Source organism: Zootoca vivipara, chromosome 6 (genome assembly GCF_963506605.1).
Source record: "Zootoca vivipara chromosome 6, rZooViv1.1, whole genome shotgun sequence".
NCBI classification, from domain to species: Eukaryota; Metazoa; Chordata; class Lepidosauria; order Squamata; family Lacertidae; genus Zootoca; species Zootoca vivipara.
The window spans coordinates 30,165,310-30,188,834 of NC_083281.1; the positions used below are offsets into that span (position 1 = coordinate 30,165,310).

The following is a 23,525-nucleotide window of genomic DNA, read 5'->3' on the forward strand; positions in this document are numbered from 1 at the left end:
TTTCTGGCTCACACGTGCGTGCATGAAATGATTCAGAGTGGCTTATGGCTAGTATGAAACATAATAATACAAAATATTCAATCAATAAAACCGGCAATAAAAACCACCAAGCTAAAACAATAAAATATTAATTGATAATAATGGAGTGATTAGTAGAAGCCAGCACAGATTTGTGGAGAATACTGCCAGACTAATCTTATCTTTCCTTCTCATTCTCACTCTTCTTCCCACCCCTTTTCTAAATTGGGTTACTAGCTTAGGGGTTGTGAAAATGCTGTGGATGTAATTTATCTTGATTTCAGCAAAGCATCTGACAAAGTTCTCCATGATATTTTGCTTCACAGACTGGTTTAACATAAGCTAGATGATGATGTCTTCAGATGGTTGGGAAACTGTGTTGGAGGGGTTGCTGTGAGTTTCTGTCCTGGGCCCAGTACTCTGCAGCATTTTTTTCATGACTTAAATGAAAAGGTAGAAGGAATTCTTAGCAAATCTGCAGCTGACATCCAGTTGGGAGGGTAGCTAGCGCCACAACAGGAATACAATTCAAAGTGGCCTCGATATAATGGAAAACTGGGGTTGGGGCAAAATGCAATTCAACAGAGACAAATGCAAAGTTGGCAGAAAAATATGCATATGTTCAGGATAAAAAATCTCTAGATGCTAGTCAATCACAAAGTGAACATAAGTTAGCAGCTTGCTCCTGCTGCAAAGGAAACGAAGGCAATTTTAAGCTGGGCATTGCTCTTTAAAAAGGATATAGGGATACGCTTGTCTTGCACTTTCAAGGCATGGGTCCAAGCGGTTTCCTGTGTGACCTCCTGCTTTCTCTGGGAAAACTTGGTCTTTAGCACTGAATCGGAGCAAACTTCAATCTGTGGAAAACCTGGATGAGGCTTGCTCTGATTCAGTGCCGAAGAGCAGGTTTTCCTGGGGGAAAGCGGCGGAACAAGCAAAAGTCTGGATGAGCCCATAGTCAAACAAGAATGTGTTCAGAGGCAGGAAACAAAGATGGGTGAGGATTTGAAAGGTTGAAGGAACTGGGCATTTTCAGGCAAAAGAAGACGAGATCAATGTAGTTTCCAGTCAACCTGTTCCTTGAGCATTCATCCCGATTTGTTTGCAGGGAGATTAGAGGACATGGCATCAAAGCAAGTGTTACTCTGTACTGCATTTCCCTGCCACTTTCCTTGTTGCAAAAAGTCTCATCTGATGCGTCTGCTTTCATCTGCCTGGGTAAAGGGGACCTGTTGTGATATGTCCTTTTCTGCATCCAAACTGCACCTAATTTTGCTGCCTCACACTCCAGTTCAGGAAATGAACAATCCCATCTCTCTCCACCCCACCCACAACACATAAAACATGCCGGTTGTGATGTTGAGGCCCACTGCCTCCTCCTTTCTTCTTTCCTGAGACACACCCCACCCAAAGCATCTCAACTAGGAACAGAGGAGGCGGCAGTATGTCCTCCCATAAATAAATAAATATATAGTATGTATCTCCCTTCATAAAATGTTATCCCAAGGCAGTTTACAGCACAATTTAAAAAACACACGCAAACAACAATTACGACAATCGAACCTTTCATTTATTTACATTATTAAAATGCCAGCCAGTAACACATGTTTCCTGAACAGCATGTAATAAAACAAAATATACAATATACCCAGTGCTTTTTTCTAAAAAAAATTTTTTAGGGGTACTCTCATTTTCCTACTCATATTGAAATGCTGCCCCTCAATGAGGCCAAGCTTAGATTCACAAAATGTTTAGGGGTATGCGTCCCCCTGCATCCCCCCGAGATAAAAGCACTGAATATATCTTTTTTAAAAAATAAATAAATCAGCAAACCAATAAAATGGTCAAGTGGAAAATTTTCCTCGCAAACTATTGCTTAAAACATGAAACTTTAAAATTCCACATGGGCATAAGCATTTAATTTGCTCTGTTGACTTCTTTATATTCTTAGGCCACCATACTCTACTCTAACTAAGAATATAAAGAATACAAGATGTTGAATTTGAAAAATTAACAAGAAAACACTGTGGCCTCAGCCTAAATAAGAAACTGTACTTTCACTAAAGAAGAAGATACCACTGAAGAAGCCCAGTATTGGGCGAAACAGGTCTTAAACGCCGGCAACCCGTCTGTCGTGTCGTTGCTGATCCACCCTGTATCGCATGTACTTTGCGTTCACCTTATTTCCTGTTAATACATTAAGACTTGGGTTATTTCTGTGCCTTCGTGTTCTGCCTGTGTTGTATCACATTCATGATCCTCAGCAACTGGTATTCAGAGTGGAGGCAGAGCACAGCCGTCATGGTTTGCAGCCGTCAAAAGCCCTTGCTTCCATGCAGGCAATATGATGCAGGAGCAGGCAGCCTTTAATGCACCCAGGTTCCAAGCAAGGGCTTCACCTTTTATTGCTGGCAATAAGAGTAGACTACAAGTCTTGGGCTCCCTGGTGGGAAAAGGTGCTCTGCACACCAATTCCTGCTGGCCCCCTGGGGTCTCTCCTCTGTGGCAAATGACGTCTTTTCCCAATGGGGTTCTTGAGATTCGCAGTTAAAGCCTGAGTCCCCAGTGGGGGGGGGGGAGAGATTTTCTCCACTGCTTTTCCCTTAGCCTCCCTAAGGTAAATAGTTTTGCCTTAGGGGAGGTGAAGGAAGAGGAAACAGGGATAGTGATCATGGGCACTCACAGATTTTCCAAGGGTTTGACTGGAACTCCTGCAAAGCCTCAAATATTTTGGGGGGCAGGTGGGACGATGGTTGCTCCCCAGAAGCAGTCCTTGCCTGGGTGCTTGTTCTCCCTGATGAGGGTGGGGTGGGGGTCTAGACAGTGTTTCCCAACCTGGTGCCCTCCAGATATTCCAGACAGCATTCCCTTCCTCCCGTGACCAGCAACCACGCTGGCTGAGGTTCATGCAAGTTGTAGTACGAGAACATCTAGAAGGCACCAGGTTGATGTAGTGCAGGGATGGGGAACCTCCTGGTGTTTCTGGACTACAACTCCTCTCATCCCTGGCCATTGGCCATGCTGGCTGGGGCTGATGGGAATTGCAGTTCATCAACATCACAAAGGTTACAGCAGGCACCCCCAAACTTCGGCCCTCCAGATGTTTTGGGCTACAATTCCCATCTTCCCTGACCACTGGTCCTGTTAGCTAGGGATCATCGGAGTTGTAGGCCAAAACATCTGGAGGGCCGCAGTTTGGGGATGCCCGGGTTACAGGTTCCCCATCCCTGGTCCTAGTGGAAGCTAAACTTGATCTAGAAGTCTTTTGGTGGTGTCAGCAGGAAGGTGGGAAGTAGCTGGTCCCCCGCCCCCCCCAATATAAAACTTTCCATCTTGCCTTTCCATTCATCACATCATGTAGGATGGCTCAGAGCAATTAAGTTCTGCAATATTTTTATGAAACAATACTGTCGAGATTGAATGGGTGCAGCAGATGAAACACAAAAGGAAATGGGGTCAGATTGCTACTAAAGTGTGCAAAAAAAAAATCAGTTCACTTTAGGATTAATCAGAAACAGAAAGGTGGGCTGTGTTCTGCAGTGTGGATTGCAGATTCAGTGAAGGGAGGGGCACGTAGTTCCCTCCCCTGCTTAATCCGAGCACTTCCTCAGTGTTGAAGGTGAAGGCGAAAACTGCCCGGGTTGATGAGGGCACCAAGCACGTCTTGTCTGGCAAGTCATCCCGCACCTCCTCTTAAACTTTCCCTAGGCACCCCTCGGAAGGGCTGGCTCATTGTCAGATCCAGCCGCAGTTCTGAGTCCCTGTGCAGCTCCCCTGTCTGCTGCCTGGGTGCACTGTCACTGCCATAGTGCTTCCGTGTAGCATTCTCGGCGTCTCACATTCCTTTCCGAAGAGGCAGTGGAGGTGCAGTGGGAGGGAAGAGGGCGATTCTTTGTGCAACTAACTGCCTCTGGCAGGTCCCCTCATGCATGAATCGCAGAGACGTGGCAGCCGCTTCTGAATGGGGGAAAGAGTAGCTGTAGCAATGTTCTTAGGTGTTTGTTTTTTAAAGGGGGGGCATTTTTGTGCAGCTATGGGAGTGCCCGTTCCAAGCATTGGTGGAGAACAAGCACTCAATGTGATCTGTCTGGGCTGACACAGTCACCAGCCTCTCTCTCAATCTATCTCTCACTGCTAGTGTTGCCAAATCTCCAGGTCTGACCTTAAGTTTCCAAGTTTACCTGACAGGCGGCAGACAGAGAGTCTGAGGCTCCAGGTGGGCAAAAGTGCCCAACAACAACAACAACAACAACAACAACAACAACAACAACAGTGCATGCAGCTTTCAAGCTTCAGCCTGGCAAGAGCTGGCTGCAACTTATAACATTGACACTTGGGGGAGGGGTCCGTCCTCTCTCACAATTAACCTCCATCTCCAGGGACCCCCTAGGTCTCATGTTTGGGCCCTGAAATTTCAGGGTCTGGGATGTTCCTGACCTGGCAACCATGCTAACAGTAGGTTCCTTAGTTAAGAAGATGGGACAGGGCAGCATTTTGAGCTTGAAAACATGCTGGAGAGGAGTGGTGAGTGGTCGTCGAAGGGGAAAGCAAGCACAAATTCTCTGAGCAGCAATCTGCTGGCAACGTTTTGCTACCTCTCTGCATTGTGGTCCATTTTTCTCTCCCCGCTGCCACTTTGATATCCCCATGTTTCTTATGCTGTTGCACTTAGGGGTTAAAAAAAAGAAAAGAAAGAAGGTTGTATGCTTATGCCACAATAAATCACTTGGTTTTTAAGGTGCCGCAAGTGTTTGTGTTTGCTGGAAAAAAGCTTAACACTAAGATAGTTAACCCTCTGGAAATTGTTAAAGGAGTATTTCACACAACCTATTACCTTATTTTATCATCTTCAATTAGTGGGAAAGTGTTTAAGGTTCTAGGATTGTTGCTGATGTTGTTTTCTTTAAAGGCTTCCCCTTAAAGCTGAACTTTCACAGTGAAAACTGAATTCTGCAATTTTGAGATTCTCATTTTCAGCTCAGTGGCTGCTTCTGTTTGGAACCGTGGAGCACCTCTATCTAGTGCAGCACCCCCCAATAACATACCTGGGAGTTAGGGCACTGCGGCAGTGAATGGGGAATGGGGCGGGCCAGATTCTTTGGTGGTGATTTCTTTTCCAGTGTCAGGGAGCACACCTAACACATCACAACCTCTAATAAAGCCACCAAGCCCTTTCTTTGTGGTGGCAGTGGGGTTGGAAATGAGCTTCTGCAAACTTCATTGTTCCAAAAGCTGTCCTGGTTAAAGTATGGTGTTTCAGAGCAGCTTTTGAACCCAAGTTAGCACATTCTACAAAGTGAAGCAAACATGGCATGTGAATGTTGCTATTGGACTCCCATCCTCCCTGAGTGACCATTGGCCATGCTGGCAGGGGCTGATGGGAGTTGGAGTCCAAAGACTTTGGCAGGACCACAGGTTCTCCCCCCCCCCGACCCTGCAATAAGAGAATTGCAACCTGGGGATCTAATCCTGGTTGGCTGGAGCCAGAGGCTGTATGCATGCAGCAAGGTGGCAAATGGCACCAGGAGAAGACTGTAGGCCAGTGGTAGGCCATGCAGAAGGTCCTGGGTTCAGTGCCAGGATCAGGTAGCAGGGGTTGCAAAACAAAACAAAAAAACCCCACCTCTCCAGGTCTGAGATTCTGCAGGGTCCTGGCCAGTCATTTTTGCACTAAAATGCACCAATACACAGACCTGATTAAAAACCACTTCCTCTGTATGGTGCACTGCTCTTCCTGGGTGCCCCAAAAGGAACATGATGTTTCTTTTGTTGCTGGCAAGAGCACTCAGGTGAGGACATTCGAGGATGTGCAGGGGGAATCAGTGCCTGAAAGAAACCCTTCGGTTCCATACCTGGGATTCTGTCTTTTTTTCTTCCCTCTGCCTCTTTCCAGGTGTTGCCTTGCCTGGTGAGCCTGCTGGTTCTGAGCTGCAGGAGGGAAGGGGTTAACTGCCAGACCCTACCTGCCACTGCATTTTAAAGATGCTGAGATGAAAGCCCATAATTTATTCTCCCCACACACGAAGGAGCAATTAGTTCTAAACACGGCTTAATCAGTCAGCGCGAGATTGATTTCTGTAGACTTGGATTTGGTGGCTGCTGGCAAGGTGCCAGCCTGCGAGCAATCTCCAAATAAATGAAGTGCAGAGAGGTAAGCCATTACATAATATGATATATGGGGCCTGTAACTTGCTTGCCTGCTCATTAGTATGCCTCTGGACAGAGGCATGGCACCAACTCTCTGCAGACTCCTCAGCCGTCCTCTCACCAGGCAATATTGGAAACCCATCCCCACGTCTGATGCAGGTGCTTGTGTGATAGATTCAGCCCTGGCCCCAGCAGATCACCTCCTCAGCTCCAGACTAAAGGAGCAGTTATCTCACCTCTCCTTACAGAAACAGCCTCTGCTGAGGCTGGAATCTATCAGCCTGGGAGTTCCACAGAGAGCTAAATCAGGCACCAATTACACTCATTTCTCCAATTCCATGTGTCAGCCTACTTTGGCCTCTGGATGATTTCCCTCTGCATATTCTACAGCTGCACTACATGAGCACATGATTTGGCATGCAGAGAAGCCCAGTTTTTGTTTGAAATCATGCATGCTTCTAGTCCTTAAGGAGGCAAAGATGAAAGTGTGCGAGGAGGAGCAACTGCTGCAATCGCAGAATCCAGGGTGAGGCTGAACAGGAAGTTATTTCAGGAGTCAGGGACCGAGGCTCCAAAATTGTTCATAGTTCCTTGCCTGCCGCTGCAATTAGGAGAAACTGAATAAATTATGCAAACTAAGCAGCATGTAAATTATTTTGCATAATTCATAAAGGCTCCAGATTTGGAATGTATGTTTAAAGTACAGGGCATACGCAGTGTTTCCTATCTCTTATTTGACATGAAGCATTCCCATTTTGCAGATTTAGGAAACTGAGGCAAGGTTGTGCTTCATCCCAAAAAAACCTGATAAGTTGGGGGTGTAGCTACTCACATTTGTGCCCCACCTTTTCTAAAAGAAGGGCAGGGCAGGAAATAAGGACTCTTTCATTTTATCTTCATATCGACCCTTTGAGATTGATTAGTCTGAGAGATAGTGGTGGATTATTTCACCATAAGGGTCTGCCTGGACAGATTTGGGGAGCTGTAGTTTATTGAGGTTGCTGTGAGATGTTAGGACTCTTGACCTCTATTCCCCTCCCAGAGCTACAATTCCCAGAGCTCTCTGTGAAGAGGGATTGATGTAAACCACTCTGAGAACTGTAGCTCCGGGGGGGGGGTAATAACTCTCAGCACCCTTAACAAACTACACTTCCCAGAATTCTTTGTCAGAAGCCGTGACTGCTTAAAGTGGCTTCATGGTGCTTTAAATGTATGGCATGAATGTGGCCTAAGTTGGACACAACCCAAAATATACAATAATTCAATGATTGCTTGTATTTTTAGTGGAACCGAGGTGTTTGTGTGTGTTTGCTTCTCTTTGAGGTCAAGGAGCAAGACAGGAATTAGACTAAATCCATGAGGATAAGCTCAATGGTCAAGATTTTCAGGGGGGGAAACCTCCTGGTCCTCCCCCCCTCATCTCATTGCCCAGTTGCTCGAAGAAGGCGAGTGAACTGGTGGCAGAGAGCAAGGAGCATCAGCCGTGGGGCTAGGATGTTCCAGGAATTGGCAGTGGGCCTCCTACTGGTCACCAGCCCCAGCAGGTGCCAATATTTGATACTGGCACCATCCACTGCCCTATGCATTACCCTATATTAGAACGACTGAGGTCTCTCCCCATCTCCTTGCTGCTTGCACCAGTGGCTGGCCGTGAGAGGCTGAATCCAATTGCCACCCATCCTCTTTGGACCACAACGCGCAAGCAGTCTGCGGCAGCGGCGCTTTTCCTCTCGCTATTGTCCACCAGGCTAATCAGCTGTGCAGAGCCCCACTGAGAATTCCATGGGAAAATTCCTTTGGATGGAAGCAGAGGAATAATCCACAGGTCACAGGCTAGAGTTTCTCAGCGTCCCACGCTTGCCATGGATCAAATTCCCTGCTGGCTCTCTTTGCCCGCCAGGCATTAGAATCAAAGGCATCACTGGGAGCTGAAAGAGCAGAGAGAGCCACCTCCCGCCTCCCCCCTCTCCCACTGCAACTCCATTTGCCGTGTTTAAGCTTGCTTTTTTGGATGGCATCAAAAAAGGGGAAAAGGGGGGGGGAATGAATCCACTGGCAAGGAGCCCTTGGCATTGCTGTAGCTCCAGCAGCTGTGAGGGTCTTTGTCTGCCATGGGAATGGGGGACCTGGAGAGGCCTTTCTGCCACAGAGCCGCTGAATGGGGCACTCAAGGATCTCTCGGGGTGCCAACTTGCCCAAGCGGCTGGGCAGGCACAGATGTCATGTTTGAGTGAAGCAGAAAAGTGGTCGTTTCTCCAGGAGAAGCAGAACTGGGAAAGGGTAGCTGGGCTGTTTACAGCAATCTCCAGTCTTTAGGGGCTATTAAATAATGATGCCTGACTCCTACCTGGAGCGGGAAGTTCCTTACACTTGGGGCACATCTAGGGTTGCCACTTTTGTTCCTTGCAAAATTCAGGACAGGGTGGGGCAGGGCAGTTGGGGGGGGGCGATCCCCCCTCCCCAAGTGAATTTGTACATCTGTCTGTGCTTGGCTACACAAAGCTTAAATACATGACCTTTCACACACCCTTTCAAACACATGCATTTGGAGTGGATCCCTAACTTGGCAGAGAGAGAGAGAGAGAGAGAGAGAGAGAGAGAGAGAGAGAGAGAGAGAGAGAGAGAGAGAGGGAGAGGGAGAGGGAGAGGGAGAGGGAGAGGGAGAGGGAGAGGGAGAGGGAGAGAGAGAGCCTGAAATACAGGCCAAAACTGTATCAATACAGGACGTAGCATTTTACATTGAAATACGGGACAATCCTGTATTTTACAGAACAGGTGGCAAGCCTAGCACCCATACCATACATTTAAAGCACTATGGTACCACTTCAAACAGTCGTGGCTTCCCCACCCCCCAAGAATCCTAGGGACTGTAGTTTGTTAAAGGTGTTGAGAGTTGCTAGTAGACCCCTGGTTTCTTCACAGAACCACAGTTCCCACAATTCTCTGGGAAGAGAGATTGGTTGTCAAACCAACCTTGAATAATGTAGCTCTGGGCAGGGAACGGGGGAGGGTGTCTTTTGGTAACCTTAACAAACTACAGCTCCTAGGATGCTTTGGGAGAGGAAGCTTTGTCTTTTTAAAGTGCTATCACAAGGCTTTAAATGCATGGCATGAATCTTGCCTTAGGCTTGTTCACACATTGCACTTAACAGCAGTCCTTACTCATGTGCAAGTGAAAGGGTGCACACTTGCTGGTTTGCACAGCTCAAATGTTGCGCTCACTGGGTTGTAGCCAGTGCTACTCCTACTCAAAGAAGACCCATTGAAGTTAATAAACGTGACTAACATAGGTTCATTCGTTTAAGCTGGTCTACTGTGAGTAGAACTTAGTTGCATACAATCCAGTGACCATGCTTTTTACATAAATAATTTGTTTGTGCAGCTCAACTAATTGTATATGCAGGCACACTGACTGCACACTTGTTGAATGTAATATATGAACACCCCTGGTGTCGTGGGGGTGGACTACAGACACATAATTTGGTATTTAGAAGCAGATGCATTAGGAATAGAATTTGTGGTGTCATAATTGGCTAAGGGCAGAAGAAGACACAAAGCTCCATCTAGCCCATCAATTCTGTTTTCTATAGTAGCCAATCGGAGCTTTCTGGGAGGCAACAGCTCTCCTCCATTGATTGTACCAAGGAAGAGGAGTCTGCCTCTATCAAGGTACCATAGAACTCTTGAAGTATGCATGCACATGAAATCTCATACCAATGACAAACTTAGCTGGTCTCTAAGGTGCTACTGGAAGGAATTTTTTATTTTGTTTCCCCTTGAGAGATGTAACCCCCCCCCCCAGTATGTTTTCACACACCCCTTTTCAGGCTGGTTACGCCAGTAGTCTCTCTCTCTCCCCCCCCTCCTCTCCCCCCCTCTCTCTCTGCAATGAATTCTATAAAATATGTGTTGTGGGAAGAAATTATTTTGCCCATCCTAAATCTGCAGTAGAAAAGAGAGCTTTAGACGATGTATAGAATTAGGACTTTTCTCTTGGGGTGGGAGAGTGAACATTTTCCCCACTCACCTACTGCAGGAACATGGAATGGGTCTGTTGAAGTCTTCTGTGGTTACTTCCCCATGTTTTAATGCTAAACCTTAATGCACCTGGGTCTGGGGTCACCTGACCCCCATTTTAAAAAAACCAAGAATTTTAAAGGAGCCTCCCCTATATAATCCCCTGAATTCACAATTGCACTGTCTGAGTCTTGAAATCCGTGTGACGATTAGAATGTTGCCAAATCAGAAGTTTATGCTTATTGTATGGTTGGCAACTACTTCAGGGCTTTTTTATTTTTATTTTATTTAAAGGACATTTAACAAAGCATATGATTTCTACCAAAGTAGCCTGAGAACTATAATTTATTCAGGGTACTGGGAACTGAGCTCTTTGTGTGGGGAACTACAGTTCCCAAGTCTTTGGGGAAAGCCATGTGCTTACAGTTTGCTTTCAATGTATGCTGTGGATGCGTCCGAATAATAGATTCAGGGACTGCTGTATTTCTGTTAGGACTACAGTGCACAGAGAAGTTAGCCATTCTTTTTTTGCAGGGGCAGCAGGGGGGAAAGCTTCCATTGTCACCAGTGGAAGCTTCCCTTCTCTACCCTAAGGCTGGTTGCCACAGTAGCGACAGCCCTTCACTGCGATTGGGGCAGAGGAGGAAAGGTTTAACCTCTCCTCCCTATGTGTTGTGGTCCTGATTATAATCACCCCATACAGACATGACTAGTATTAAATTTTAAAATCTGCTAATGTGGTTGCTAATCACACAAGAGACATAACATCTAGTCTGAGCCTCAAAACTTGTGCGTTGGTGATTTTTTTAAAATGGGGGGGGGGAGAGATGGAGAGCAGCAAGTTGATAACCCTGAAGGCAGGTGGAGGAAACCATTTTCAACCTGAGGGCCACATTCCTTCTGGACAACTTTCCGAAAGCCACGTGCCAGAGGCAAAAGTGGGCAGGGCATTGAACGCAATCTTTCACCTGTGCATAGAAGGCTACAAAGACGCCGGTGGCGCTGTAGTCTAAACCACTGAGCCTTTTGGGCTTGCCAATCAGAAGGTCAGCGGTTTGAATCCCCATGACAGAGTGAGCTCCTGTTGCTCTGTCCCAGCTCCTGGCAACCTAGCAGTTTGAAAGCACACCAGTGCAAGTAGATAAACAGGTACTGTTGTGGCGGGAAGGTAAATGGTGTTTCCGTGTGCTCTGGTTTCCATCACGGTGTCCCGTTGCACCAGAAGTGGTTTAGTCATCCTGGCCATATGACCTACAAAACTGTCTGTGGACAAACACCGGCTCCCTCGGCCTGAAAGCAAGATGAGCGCCACAACCCCAAAGTCACCTTTGACTGGACTTAACTGTCCAGGGGTCCTTAACCGTTTTTCTTTTACCTTTACTCATGACACACATTCACGCACACACCCAGACGGTGTTCACGAACATTTTCCAGCCAGTCAAAAATGTTGGTGTGCAAACCGGGGCCAGTGAAGAGTATGGCCTGGAGAGAGGGGGGGAATTACTGGGGAGAGTTCCACAGGTCAGACAGAGAGGTCCAGAGAGTCCCTTGGCTTAAGGTCTTAAGACTACAAAGATGCTGCTTATGAGCATCCTGTAGGCATCTGGTTGGCCACTGTGAACACCAGATGCTGGACTAGATGGGCCACTGGCCTGATCCAGCAGGCTTTTCTGATGTTCTTCTGATAACTTTGAAAGTGTGGAGGCACTGGCTGATGACACTGGTGGCCTTGTGTGTTGGTAAAGTGGGCTTGGGCTGCTTCTCTGGCTAGTAATGATGGGGGTCTTCTTCTTTTGTCTCCCACTCTGTCTGCAGAACTCGATCCGGCATAACCTGTCTCTGCACACCCGCTTCATCCGCGTGCAGAATGAGGGCACGGGCAAGAGCTCCTGGTGGATGCTGAACCCCGAAGGGGGCAAAACCGGCAAGACGCCCCGCAGGCGAGCTGTCTCCATGGACAATAACAGCAAGTTCCTGCGGATCAAGGGCAAAGCCAGCAAGAAAAAGCAGCTGCAGGCAGCCCAGGAGCGCGGAGAGGAGAGCCCGGCCAGCCAGCAGGCCAAGTGGTCAGAGAGCCCCAACTCCCACGCGAGCGAGGAGTACGATGCCTGGGCTGACTTCCGGACGCGGGCCAACTCCTCTGCCAGCACCTTGAGTGGGCGCCTCTCCCCCATTATGGCCAACCACGAGCCGGACGAGCTGGAAGAGGACGATGGGACTCCGTCCTCCCCGCTGATGTACCCGAGCCCGTCCAGCACCATGTCCCCTTCCTTGAACGCCCGCTGCTCCGTGGAGATGCCCCGGCTGACCGACCTCACCGGCACCATCAACCTGAATGAGAGCCTCGGCGAGAGCCTCCTGGAAGACTTGCAGGACAACTACAGCATGAGCCCTGCCCAGCCACTGCCTGCCGGGGGCCTCAGGCAGAGGAACTCCAGCTTCAGCTTCAACTCCAAGTGCTCTACTGTGGGCGCTGGGGGAGGAGGAGGAGGAGGTGGTGGTGGTGGTGGTGGAGGAGGAGGAGGAGGGAGCACCTACTGTGGGACCATCTACAGCCAGCCGGCCATGAGCCTTATGCGCCGCCTGCCCATGCAGACCATCCAGGAAAACAAGCAGGCCACCTTTGCTCCCATGAACTCCTACCGCAATGCCTCCTTGCAGGACCTGCTCTCCTCCATCTCCTATGCCCACAAAGAGGGCGAGGCACACATGCCACAAGCCAGCAGCATGGGGCCACCCCGCGGCCACAGACAAAACCCCCTTGTGTGTGGCGGCGGGGGTGGCGGCGGAGAGATAGGTCTTGTCCCTTACCCTCCCCACTCGTCATCCCTCATGAAGAGCAACGCGTTGTACCACCCGTCACCAGCCAACCACCACCACCACCACCACCCAATCAGCAACAGTGCCTTACCCTCTCCTATCAGCCTTATGAGCCTGCCCAATGACTCTTGCAGCATGGTGGCCATGCCCCATCACGGGCACATCCATTCCTACATCAACAACCAAGGGGCACACATGAGTCTGCTAGACTCCTTGCAGGGACCCTACCCAGAAGCCATGCACACCCCTGTTTTGGGCCAGGACAGATTCCCAGCAGACTTGGACTTGGACATGTTCAACGGTAGCTTGGAGTGTGATGTGGAGTCCATCATCCTCAACGACTTTATGGACAGCGACGAGATGGACTTCAACTTTGACTCAGCTCTTCCGCCGCAAAACGGCCTCAACATGGCCACTTTGCCCAGCGCCCCGCAGCCCACCAATCAGAGCTGGGTGCCTGGGTGAGACCTGCTTCAGGCAACTGACCCACCAGTCAGCAGGATGAGAGGGTGGGGTGTGTGTGGAAACAAACTTTCTCCCCCGCCCTACTCCGCCTTTCTTATTTTCTTTGCCTTCATTTGTTCAGCCAGGCTAGAGCCATCTGTTTAAACTTGACGACAACACTAAACACACAGACACACACACACACACAAATACACAATGTAGGGTAAAATGTTTTGAAAGGTACCGGCGACTACTCGCTTGTGCCAGGTGTATCGTGCAGTAAGTCAGATCTGTCTTTGATGTGTGCAATAGGCACAAGTTAGCCATGGCATTGCAGAGCTGCTGCCCGCCCACCCCTTCCCTCCCCCTTCCCTCCCTCCCTCCCTGGGCACCTGCACTATTGCACAGAAAGAGGGAACTAGTGATTTGTGGCTAGAAGAGACATCTGGGTCTCCACGGCGGCCCAGGTAGCCTCAGTGAATTGACAGCTCTGGCTTTTCATTCACCCATTTCCCAATTGTTTTCAGTACAGCTCAAATCTAACTGGACACCCTAGCTCCATTTCCTGGCCCATGCCCATCTGTGACACTCCTTTGGCAAAGGCCAGTAGCTTAGGATCCCCTTACTTTTATTATGGTGGGGGACGGGGCTCTGCGCGGTCTTGATAGATAGCAGCACCAAGAGCTGCAGGGGAGAAGCTTGCAGCACTAAAGGCACTTGTAACATCAGTTTGCTCTGCTCCCATCCCTGCCCAGCTGTTCCCACCTGCAATCACACTCATGGCATGGCTGGTGCAGAAGGGAGGGGCTCCCCCAACCGCTGTAGATCCAGGAGCTGACATTGTGGTTTCCATAGCCCACTGTGCAAAGGGAAGCTGATCTGAGCAATGCCAGCTTTTTCACACACACACCCCGTGCGTGCAACAAGAAACTACACCAACAGGCAGTTGGGGGCATGAAATGTGTGTGCGTACAGAAGAAGCAGAGGCATGTGTGCCAGCACGGACCTTCTTCAGTGCGCAAGCACCACACAACTTTTTGCACACACGAGTGGCACTTATCGCTATGTTAAGAGCCAGCCGCAGGTTTGGCGTGGCGACTGCTGTTCCTGATGGCCTGGGAAACGGCCAGGGGAAGCAGGGAAGCAGGGATGGGGACAGTGGCAACTATTTATTCTGGTGGTATGTACCCTCTGGCCTGCAAAGGCTCACCATCACCAATGCAACCCATGCTAGGTTTGCGTGGGAACTTGTAGCCTGTAAAGCGAGGAGGGCAGCTATAGCAGGTGAAGATTCAGTAAGTGGGGAGGAAGGTGAAACAAACTGAGACACACAGACACAGGGGTGGAGAAGGAGGGCTATTGGCAAAAATCTGGAATTTGACCAGCCCAAGATCATCTAGGCTAGGAGAGGTGATGCAGCTTCCCGTGAAAGCTGTAGGACCGAGGCCCTCATTTTGGTAGTCCAAAGGCTGAAAATGGAGGAGCCCAAGACACCTCAAAGTAATTAGTTTTCTGCTTAGACAGCCCATAGCACGTTAGTGGTGGATGGATGTTAGTGATGATTAGGGAAAACAGGTGCTGGGTGAAGCTAGGGTTTCTCCCCACTGCGGCGCCCTTAAAAGTACTGGAGTGCCATACAAAGTTCTGCTGGATAGCCATAGGTTCTGTGTATACCAGCATACCTTTTTTTGCACCAAGTCAGGACCTGTCAGTTGGGCCATCTGAAATATTCACCCTGTAACAATAAGGATAGGTGTCAGTAGCCTGCAGAGTTTGGAAATGTGATCAGTCTCTGATAGCACCTCTAGTTGTAGCTAGGCAGGGCTTCCTTCCTCTGGATCACGGAATGCCTTTGGATGTTACATTATTTGAGGGCTTCCTGTTCTCTGTGATATGAAACATATCAAGTTGTCTTATATAGAGCATTGGTTCCATCGAGCTCCATGTTCTGCTACACTGGCTGGCAGAGGCTCTCATGGGTTTCAGTGAGAGGTCTTTCTATCTGAAGATGCCAGGGGTAGGACCTAGGACCTTCTGCCCGAAAAACATGGACCCGGATACAGAGCTCTAGTGAGATTTCTGTCTCTCTCTCTCTCTCTCATGGGACCGCTTGATGAAATGTGTGTGTTTTGGGAGCAGGGAAGTGTGGAGCACGTTCTTCCTCACTTCCTCTCCTACAACCCTGACACCCTGTCTTTATGATGTTACTTCCAAAGCTGCTCCTCTACACCCCCTTGCTTGATTATTAAAAGGAGGCTGAGCCTGTCCAGGGATGCCAAAACTCCATGAACAGAGATTCAATGTCAGCTTGCCTGAACATGGCAAATTAAGAAAACTAGCACATCTGTGCTTATTTTGAACCACTTGCTCCTCTTCTTTGAATCATGGCAAGGAAGACAATGAGCAGTGCTTCCCTCCTCCCTCCCCCTGAAATATAGGTGATGGAACTCAACATGAAGTTGTTACAGTAAGTCACCGGCCCATGGGCTAAGCCCCCTGGAAACATTTCCTTTGCATCAGCCAGAGCTGGGCTCCAAAATCCAAATTATGCCTGGCTCATAACAGGAAAGGGCCTGAGGAGAGGGCGGAAAGTGACAGACAAGGGAAGGTCCCATATTCCTCTCAAGGACGCCCTTTGCAGGAGTACAGGGGAGCTGCTTTGTCCTACTAGATAGATGCTTTGTCCATCAAGCCTCATCCGTCTATTCTGACTGTCAGCAGTTCCCAGGGTCTCACTCAGAGAGTGGTCTCCCAGTGACCTGCTGTGCTATAACTAGGGATCCTGGGGATTGGACCCAGGAACTGCAAAGCATATGCTCTGCCATTGAGCTGTCAGCCACTCTGGGATCATAAAGCACAGGAAGCAGCCCTTCCTCATTGCCTGCTCCTTGATCTTTTGAATCGGAAGATTCCAGGGGATCTTCTGCAGGCAAAAAGCTGTGTGTAGCCGCTAAGAGACGATCCCCTCCTCTTGTGCTCACCAAATCAGCTCTCTGCCCATCTTCCAATGTGATTGTGGCACACCTGGGTTAAAACACACAGTGCTGGGGTCCATCATGTAGTCTTTTCAGCCACTGTCCCCTTAAGCAGATCCTTAGGTGTGCTTAGATGCCTCCCTTCAAAACCAGAGGGACCCCCCAGACTGTTTCAGCAGTGCCTGGGTCTTGCCCACCACATCCATTCAACCAATAATTACAAATCTACTTTTATGTTTGAGATTGCGAATCACGGCTTCGTCCCGTGGAACCTAAACAAAACTTGAGAAATGAAAACCATCCACACTGTGATTAAAAAGGGGGGAAGTTTTATGATTTGGTCACTCTGAAGGGGCAGGGGAGTGTCATATGCAGAAATTAGCCTTCTGGGTACATAGCTCAGGTGGAGTCTTTAAAAGTGCATCTATCTGTTCTGGCTGCGTATGAAGGGCTGGGTTTTGTTTTTAAGCAACAAGGAAGCCTTGCCACTGTTTCAGGCAGCAGTTCAGTGGCCCTGGCCATGGAACATGCACCTCAGTGTGACACTATGTGACGAGGTGGCTTCATTCTCAGGGGGATCTCCTGGCTACCCCCCCTTTTGCGGGGCCATGTATGATAGTCCCCAGGGACATCCCTTTCCAGGGCATAGCCGGAGCTGCCAAGCCACTGTTTCTTAGGGGAGAAATTTGATTCAGTCCGCATTTAAAGATGAATCCGCCCAATTCGTACTTTCCAAAACAATACACAAACTTAAAAACAGCCATCTTTCAAAATCTGCACTTGTCTGAATTTTGAAAGGCAGTTCTCCAGCCAAATAATGTGTGCAAAATAAAAATGCACATACAAGATTAGTGTGTGCATTGAAGTGCATATGTTAAAGTAACACTCAAAACGCACTTTGCAAAAACGTGTATATTAGGCAAAAATGCATACAAACGTGGGTATATTAGGAGACTTTTGCACTAAAATGTTGATGTATTTTCAGGAGGACTTTTTTTTTTAAGTGAAATGATATGAATACCTGGAGAATTTAAGGCTGAATAAATTAGAAAATGGGAGAAACCAAAACTGACAGATTCATCGACCCCGACTGCTTCTTTTCTGTTGTGCAAAAGAAGAAAAAGCTCTCAGCCTCCTTGTATTTAAGCCGAAGATGAGATGATCTTTAAAAGAAATTTGTCCACCTCCAAAAATAATGGAATACCTCCCTCCCTGCTACTTCCACAGATGGTGGGAATAATATTCAGCTTCTGGCGGTGGGGGTGTGCACATTTAGCCAGCTCTGCTTTTGAGCTGGCTGCTTGCGCACACTGATGTGCAGGAGGAAAAAGATCTGTATCTGGGACCACCAGTTGCAAGTGTACAGCCCATTGCCCATGACTTGAACTAGAGGGGAGGGAGCAGGATGCTACATAGACCATAATATTACCATGCAGAAAGAAACATGTTTCTAAAGAAAAAAAATTCAGAGGCTGAATTCACTCTAATGAAAACGACATACCGGTAATTTCACAGAGCATGTGGAAAGAGATCTTTTATTTCATAGTGCTCCCATGCCATAGTGCTCCTCCCTCAGTTGTTTTGCACAGGGCATGGCATCCCCACCCAGATTTCCCCCCATCCCCCCCATGGCCCTCCATATTCATAGGCAGGAACGGGCATAACTTAAGTGTCTGTTTAGTATGGAACGGAAGGGTGCTCTCTGCCAAGGTAAACATTATGAATAGAGAAGTGAGGTTGGCCTTAACTTAAGGATAGCCTCGGCTCTTGCTTTCGGTTCATGTCACAGCACAGTTTCTGGACAATGGGGGGGGGAGTGCCTTCACTTTCCTCAGCTTGCCACCACAACACAGCTATTTATTTTACCCCACCATTATTCTGCCTCTCCCCCACCCCCCCACCCTCCGTGATTTGCACCTGGACCAGGTACCAAAAACCTATCAGGATTTGGGCAACATATCTTGCTACAGCTCATAATGACACTCGTTGAGAAAGGGTGAGTTTCCCTCCCAATTTTGCCCATGAGACTGGCAGGATGTGTATTAGAGTAGCCTGCATTTCTCTTTGCTCTGGGTTTCTATCAGCTCCAGGCTAAAATAATAATAATAATTAAATAAATTCAGATGGGCTCACAGGCTATAAATGTTTACATTGCTGGATCATGTACTGAATTTAATATATTTTGACTCTGTAGGATTCTTTTTGTTTGTTTGTTTGTAACTATTATTGCAATGATGTCCCCCCCTTTTTACTACTATAATTATTTTGGTCCAGCTCCTGAGATCATTGTAATAATTTCAGCCTCAGTTTCCCAAATGGATTGGACGAGAACACTAATCATAAGTGGAGCAGCGAGTCCGGTGCCAGCAGTCTGGCGTACACAGAAGCGGGAGACTGTCAAGTACTTGTTGCTTGTGGAGCAAGGGTGTGTGTGTGTGTGAGTCTGTTCCCTGAGGGTTAGGAACACAACTGCCTCCATTTAATCTTCTGTGCATGCACACACACACACACACACACACACACACACACACACACACACACCCTTAATCTTGAAGTGATGGAGAGAAAGGAAGGAGAACCTGGAAGGAGGATAGAAGTGGGAAATGCCTGCTCTCACTCTGTACACCTGTACAGTGCAAATCGAATAATGCCCCCCAGTGATAATGCAAGGAGATTGAGAGATGAAAAAGGCCCCCCTCCCAGTGCACCCCGAGCTGTGGCCCCAATTTTGTGGAGGGCAGGAGGAAAAGCTAGCCCTCCTCATATGCTACCTGGCCACACAGCCGGCTTAACCAGAGAGATTCCTCCCCCCAGCAGCAGGAAGCGCCCCTCTTTGCTCAGCGATCTTTGTGGTGTGTTAACCGTGAGGTCATCGTGTGTGCAATGGAGTCATATTCGCTAAGCGTCGTGTTTTACCGTCTTTTTTTGTGGAAGTGCAGTGCAGCGCTGAGGGGCTGGGGAGTCGAGTGAGGGCTGAGCAGGGACGGGCTGAGGAGCCGATCGCAGCCGCTTAGGAAGGCAGTGGCCTTGGAGGGATGGGGGTGATGAGCAGGGAGACGAAGGAGAGCAACTGAGGTGGCAGCTCCTCTGGAGAAAGCAAAATTGAAATCATGGGAGTGTGTAGGATAGTTCACTGGTTGCCTTGGAAATTGAGATTTATTTATTTACTGCCACCCACCCACCTGGGCTTCTATGGGGATACTCAGCCTATAGCCCTGACTTGAAGGTCAGCGGCCAAGCTAGCCAACAGAAGCAGCTTTGACCATCCCGATGGTCCATCAGTTGATCTGGCCTCTGCAGGCTTTCCTTGTCCCCGTCCCATAAGTCACTGAAACACGTGAATGCGGCTGACAATCCTGAGACCACCCATGTCTCGCCTGCCTGCCTGCCTTGGAATAGCTTCATGAAGCAAGTGCCAAGCAGAGGAGACGCCTTGTGTGCTCCATGGCTGAGCATGCACGTGGCATGGGTGGGCCACTCCCCTTCTAGCTTCAGGCACTGTGGCACCCATCAGCCATAACAGGGAAGCAAGGCGTGCCCTCACTTTTCCAGTAACACTTGGCGCTCCAGTGACTTAGGATTTCTGGATCCTCCCCAGAGTGAACACACTGGCGTTAATGTACGTGACTAAGTTAGGTCCGTTGACTTCGGTAGCTCTACTCTGAGCAGGGCTTGGCTGGACGCAATCCTCAGCTAAAACGTCAAAAATGAAAGCAATTCATTAGAGCAATCCTACATTTGGGGGGGGGGTGCTCCTCCCCCCTCTGTTTTCTTTTAATTTGCCTTCTTTTTGGGTGGGAGGAAGGACAAATTGTGCTCAAAACTGAAAGATGATTATGCTTTCCACTGTTGTACTCGTGTCACCAATCCGATGCTGATTCAAAAGGGTCAGAATGCCACTGGCCCGCATGGGTGTGATTCCATCTCCCCAGGGAAGACAAGCTTCTGCGCTGATGTGAGTACGGAGCGTTCTGTGATGACTCTTACTCCCTTTCCCCCTTTCTGAAAACTCTTTGCCGTTGTGTAATACAGTGCTTAGCCAAGGTTCAACTGAAGAACTTATGAAGTAATTTTTTTAAAAAAGAAAAGAAAAGGGTGCTACAGGGCATGTGCAAAATCCTTCTCCCTCAGATAACCCAGTATCATGGAATAGGGGCAGAACTTCCAAGCCAAGCAAGGCCAGCTGGATCCTCAAAAAAATCCTCTCTTTTTTAGTCTGAATGCAGAGCTGCTTTGTGTGAATGAACAAGAGTGGACCTTGCTATACGGTCGTGTAGTCACGGTGTTCTGTGGATCCTGAGATCAGGTTGTGTGACTCTTAACATTTCCAAGTACAAAGCTGCCCTTGGCTCAACCCACCATATCAGGGTCTGTGGGATGCTTGGATTTTTTTTAAAAGAATAATCAATTACACTGTAAGGAGCAATTGGCTGCAGGCAGGGGGTTCCTTCGAGCGGCCCCCCAGTTTCAGCAATGCTGAGTCATGACAGTGCATTTAGCAGGCAGGTGAGTCTGAACCAAGCACAGTCGTAGTGTATCAGCACTGCCTGTGCTTTGCCACTGTGCCCACATTTCCAGAACTGCACAGGACAGCTGATTCACATGATCTGGCGGAAGGTCGCGCAGGGTGAGGCTGCACACCAGGTCCGCGGCATTCAGTTCTCATCGAAATACTAGCTCCACAGAAAGGGCCGGTGCAGGGGATGGTGCTATGCCAGGAAGTTCTGCCTAAAGGTTGGGCCAAACCAAACATCTCAATAAAAAAGAAAAAAGAAAAATGGTGTCTTTCCCCCCTCCTCGTATTTATAACTGTACAGATTCAAGGGGGGCTTAGGGTTTTCAACAGGCTGTTTATCTCTCACCACACATATATTGTACGCAATGTAACCTTCTTGATTGTGCTATTCTAGTTTTTGTGTATGTGGCAATGTAAAGAACTGTGTATAGTGCATTGTACAGCATATTTTCATGAATAAAATTGTTTTAAATATGAGAAAAAGGGGGCGTGTGCTGTGTTAATGTGGGTCATAGGAGCCATAAAAACGGGCATTTCTAAAAATAGAAAAATACAGCTGAGACTTACGGTTGGCTCTAGATTGGGGATGACCCGGAAGCTGTCTGCGGACAAACGCTGGCTCCCTTGGCCTATAGAGCGAGATGAGCGCCGCAACCCCAGAGTCGGACATAACTGGACCTGATTGTCAGGGGTCCCTTTACCTTTACCTAGAGGGACCCAGGTGGCACTATGGGTTAAACCACAGAGTCTAGGGCTTGCTGATCAGAAGGTCAGCAGTTCGAATCCCTGCAACGGGGTGAGCTCCCGTTGCTTGGTCCCAGCTCCTGCCCACCTAGCAGTTCGAAAGCACATCAAAGTGCAAGTAGGGAAGGTAAACAGCGTTTCCGTGCGCTTCTCTGTTTCGCCAGAGTCGCCAACCCCAGAGTTGGACATGACTGGACCTGTTGGTCAGGGGCCCCTTTACCTTTACCTTTACCTTTACCTAGATTGGGGGTGTGGAGCAGGGCTGGAAAGTTGTGACCTGAGGATGGGGATGGTCTAGGAATAATAAAAATAATTTATTATTCATACCCCACCCATCTGGCTGGGTTCCCCCAGCCACTCTGGGCGGCTTCCAACAAAACATTAAAATACAGAAATACAGGAAGAATCATAAGGGCCACATAAAGAGACTTGCAGACCCTCCAAGTGTCCCTATTTTCCAGGGACATCCTTGATTTAGAGAAGCCATCCCAGTTTCTGATTTGATCCCGGAATGTCCCACTTTTCCTTAGGATGTCCCTATTTTCATTTGAGAAATATTGGAGTTAACTGCCCCCTGAGCCATCTGAAGGCAATCTTGTACAGGGAAGGGTTTTTTTTTTAAACTTTCATGTTTTATTGTGTCTTTATATACAGTCGTACCTTGGTTTTCAAACAGAATGCATTCAGGAAGTCCGTTCGACTTCCGAAACATTCGGAAATCAAGGTGCGGCTTCCGCAGCTTCCAATCGGAAGCTGCGGAAGCTGCGGAAGCTACTTTGGAAGTTCGGCTTCCAAGGCAAAGATTGCAAACCGGAACACCTACTTCCGGGTTTGCGGAGTTCAAGTTCCAAGTTGTTTGTGAACTAAGCTGTTCGAAAACCAAGGTACAACTGTATGTTGGAAGCTGCCCAGAGTGGCTCGGGCAACCCAGCAAGAAGTGTGGGGTATAAATAGTAAAATTATGATTATTGAATGAGACGTCTCTATTTTCATCAGAGAAATGTTTGAATGTATGGGTTTGGAGAACGGCATTTGGCCCCCAGGCCAATGGTGGCTGGTCCCTACCAACCCATCTAAGGCCTAAGGTCCCCCACTCTTGCACATAATAAAGTTGCTGTCACTACATTTTGCTCCTATAAGTACATCTGCTCTCTCACCGCAATGTTCTCCCAGCCCAATATATTTTTGCACAAGAGATGTTTGCAGCTGGCCTGCAGGGACTTCCAGAACTGTGAGCTGGGATCCCTTCTCCTGTCCACTGCCCTGATCAGTTGGCAACTTTAGCAACCGCAGCTCCTCGCCTTCTGGTAGAAGAAAATGCAGGCGTTATCTAATAAGCAAATACTCTAGAAAACTAATTTCAAGGTGTGAGTACAAGAATAGCCACGACACAGTCTTATCCAGCCACAATGTTGCGGCTCATTTTGAGCATTTAAATTAAAAAGAAAAAGAAGGAGGAAACGTAATAAACAGAACCAGTGCTAATGACTCATTGTAGATCTGGATGTCTGTACCTGAAAATTCAGTAGCAGCAGAGTAGTAATGAAAACAGGGAAACAAAAATAGACAAAAAAAGTTCTATATATAGGCAAATGAATGCAGCAAAGGCAAAAGCTAACAGTGATCAGTTTACAGATTATGGAAAATGAAAAATGAAAGCAAAGGGAGAAGAGGCAAAAGTGCATATGCAAAGCACAGCAAGATTATTATTTTATTTTATTAAAAAAACCACACAAACATTGCAAAAGGAACAAAGGTATTACAGACAAAGGAAAAAAACACCACGAAAATAAACTCTAAATATATAGAGAACATCCTCCTCGACATTTCCATTGATGGGATAA

General features: G+C 48.1%; 1 protein-coding gene across 1 annotated transcript in view; it reads left to right on the top strand.

Moving 5' to 3' along the window:
- Positions 1–21,376, top strand: part of FOXO6 (forkhead box O6) — a 119,433-nt gene extending 98,057 nt beyond the window's left edge. Inside the window, exon 2 of the mRNA XM_035117804.2 lies at positions 11,998–21,376. Coding sequence (XP_034973695.2) covers positions 11,998–13,467 — 1,470 coding nt within the window. The 3' untranslated portion in view covers positions 13,468–21,376. The remainder of the gene's footprint in view (positions 1–11,997) is intronic.
- The last annotated feature ends 2,149 nt before the right edge of the window (positions 21,377–23,525 follow it).